Genomic DNA, 2026 nt, shown 5'->3' with positions numbered 1-2026 from the left:
GACATAGCCATTATGCTAACTGCTGGTCCCACACTGTGTGTTTTTATTACTCTCATTATTAGTCTCTTTAAGTCCATTACTGCTCATATATTTTTATATAATCCCTGGTCCGGTATGGAAGTCAGATTATATATAGACCAATATTGAAAGAATTCATTCAGGATCAAAGAAAATCTCTGGTGCTATTCATGTCATTGGTTTATTAACCTTCTTTCTAGCCAACTGGTTTTTATTTCACATTTTTTCCTTTGCGAAAATTGTACTTTCTCGTGTGTTCATTGGGAAACTCTACTTTTATCTGAGATTATTAACTAATTTAAGCCCTGATGTATATACTGTTGATTGACTTTTTATGAAAACCCCTGCACTGTGTTCTATGGTGTCTCTTTGGAGGTCAGGGCATGGACTTCCCATTGTCTCAGAGATCATTTGAGGGCTCTGATAAGCCCTCTGCCTCTGATAGGAGACCTGAATTTGAGAAGAGTTAGATAGAAAAAATAAAGTGTTTGTAATCCGTGTGCCCAAAACATGCAAGTCAGACTAAACCCCCGTCCTTCTCTGGCTTTAGCAGACACGGGAGCCTGTGCAGTGTGCATGAAGAACAGCAGCTCGATGCCTCCTGAGGACCAGGACAAAGGAAAGGTCAAGGCTGACTTCATATTCCTTGTAAGGATTTCTGGAAAATTTGTCTTTTTCTGTGACCTCTAGCATACCCTCATTGATGGTGTGTCCTCTGATATTTTAGCATGTCTTTATTTGTCAAAGTGCAAAATAATCTTCTATGCAAGTCTTTAGACTTCTAATAATTCGAAGCTGTTGTCAATGGTGGAGCCTGAAAAAGCTTGTTTACAAGCTGAGGACTGCAGATTAACCTCTACACTCCCAGCGAGGAGCATCTGCTTTGTCAGCCAGTGAAGCAGTGGGCCAAGAGGGACTACAGGCTGAGCTGGTGTGGACTCCTGCTCTGCCTCCTGCCAGCTCTGTGACTCTGAGCGAATTCTCTAGTTCCCCTGAGGTCTCTGTTCTCTTCCATTTAGAGCCAATATTCTGTTAGGTGTGTTTAGGTCTGATGTAGCTTGTAGAGTTCTGAGAATCAGAGACAGGACATAGAAGGCCTGGGGAAAGCTCTCCTATTGGTGACTTTTACTATATGTGACGTGAGTGGGTTTCCTTTTTTTTTCATTCCCTCTGTTCCTAGTCTGAGTCAGACAAGATTCTGCACAGTAGTGAAGGAGACATGGGGCTGGCATATACATAGATGGCCCTCTGTCTGCTCTATACCTCAATGTCTCACATTAGCATACTTCCTCTTAAATCATTAAACATGTCATTAGGATTTTTTTTTAACTTCAGGTTTTTTATTTTTTTAAGTTACATAATGCAAAATTAACAACCCCTCTTTTTGTGTGTTCACTAACTCACAAAATATATATAGCAGTATAATGTAAATCTATTTCAAGATATAATATGTTATGTTACCCCAGAAAGTGACCTCATCCTCTTCCCAGTCGAACCCTGCTCTCATCTTAAGTAAAAATTTGTCTATTCTAGAATTTAATGAAAAATAGATGCATGCATGCCATGTATTTTTTGATGTCTCCCTTATTCTGCTCAGCACAATGTTTCTGACATTATTCATGTTGTTACATGAATCAGTATTTTGTGGGGACATGTTTAAGAGAGAGAATCTGAGGTGTGGGGACATGCTCTGAGCAAACAGCACCTGCTCTTTTGGGGTTTGGCAGAACCTTGTATCTTGTCTTTTTCCCTGACCTTGGCTGCAGACAGAGCAAGGATGGAAATTACTAGGGGCATTCCAACAGACACATCTGATGGACTTTAAGAAACATCTTGACCCCAATTAGTAAAATCCAATCCCTGCTCTGCATCTGAAAGGTTCTTTAGCTTTCTCTGGGTGTAGTGGAACACTCCTTATAGAGAAGTTTTAGCTCCTTCCCCACACCTATCAGGTAGTTTCTTCATTATAAAAGAAGATGAGAGCCCTTCTTCAAGAGACAGACAGCTC

The 2026-nt window shown here is 40.4% G+C and overlaps 1 protein-coding gene across 1 annotated transcript in view; it reads left to right on the top strand.

The window, feature by feature from the left end:
- LOC102498452 (uncharacterized) overlaps positions 1 to 1717 on the top strand; it is a 23858-nt gene extending 22141 nt beyond the window's left edge. Inside the window, exon 10 of the mRNA XM_006163897.2 lies at positions 569 to 1717. Within this exon, the coding sequence (XP_006163959.2) occupies positions 569 to 708 (140 nt within the window). The 3' untranslated portion in view covers positions 709 to 1717. The remainder of the gene's footprint in view (positions 1 to 568) is intronic.
- The last annotated feature ends 309 nt before the right edge of the window (positions 1718 to 2026 follow it).

This window comes from Tupaia chinensis, unplaced genomic scaffold, assembly GCF_000334495.1.
Source record: "Tupaia chinensis unplaced genomic scaffold, TupChi_1.0 Scaffold143532_1, whole genome shotgun sequence".
NCBI lineage: Eukaryota > Metazoa > Chordata > Mammalia > Scandentia > Tupaiidae > Tupaia > Tupaia belangeri.
The sequence above is the reverse complement of the archived record's forward strand: the minus strand, read 5'-3'. Positions and strand labels throughout refer to the sequence as shown.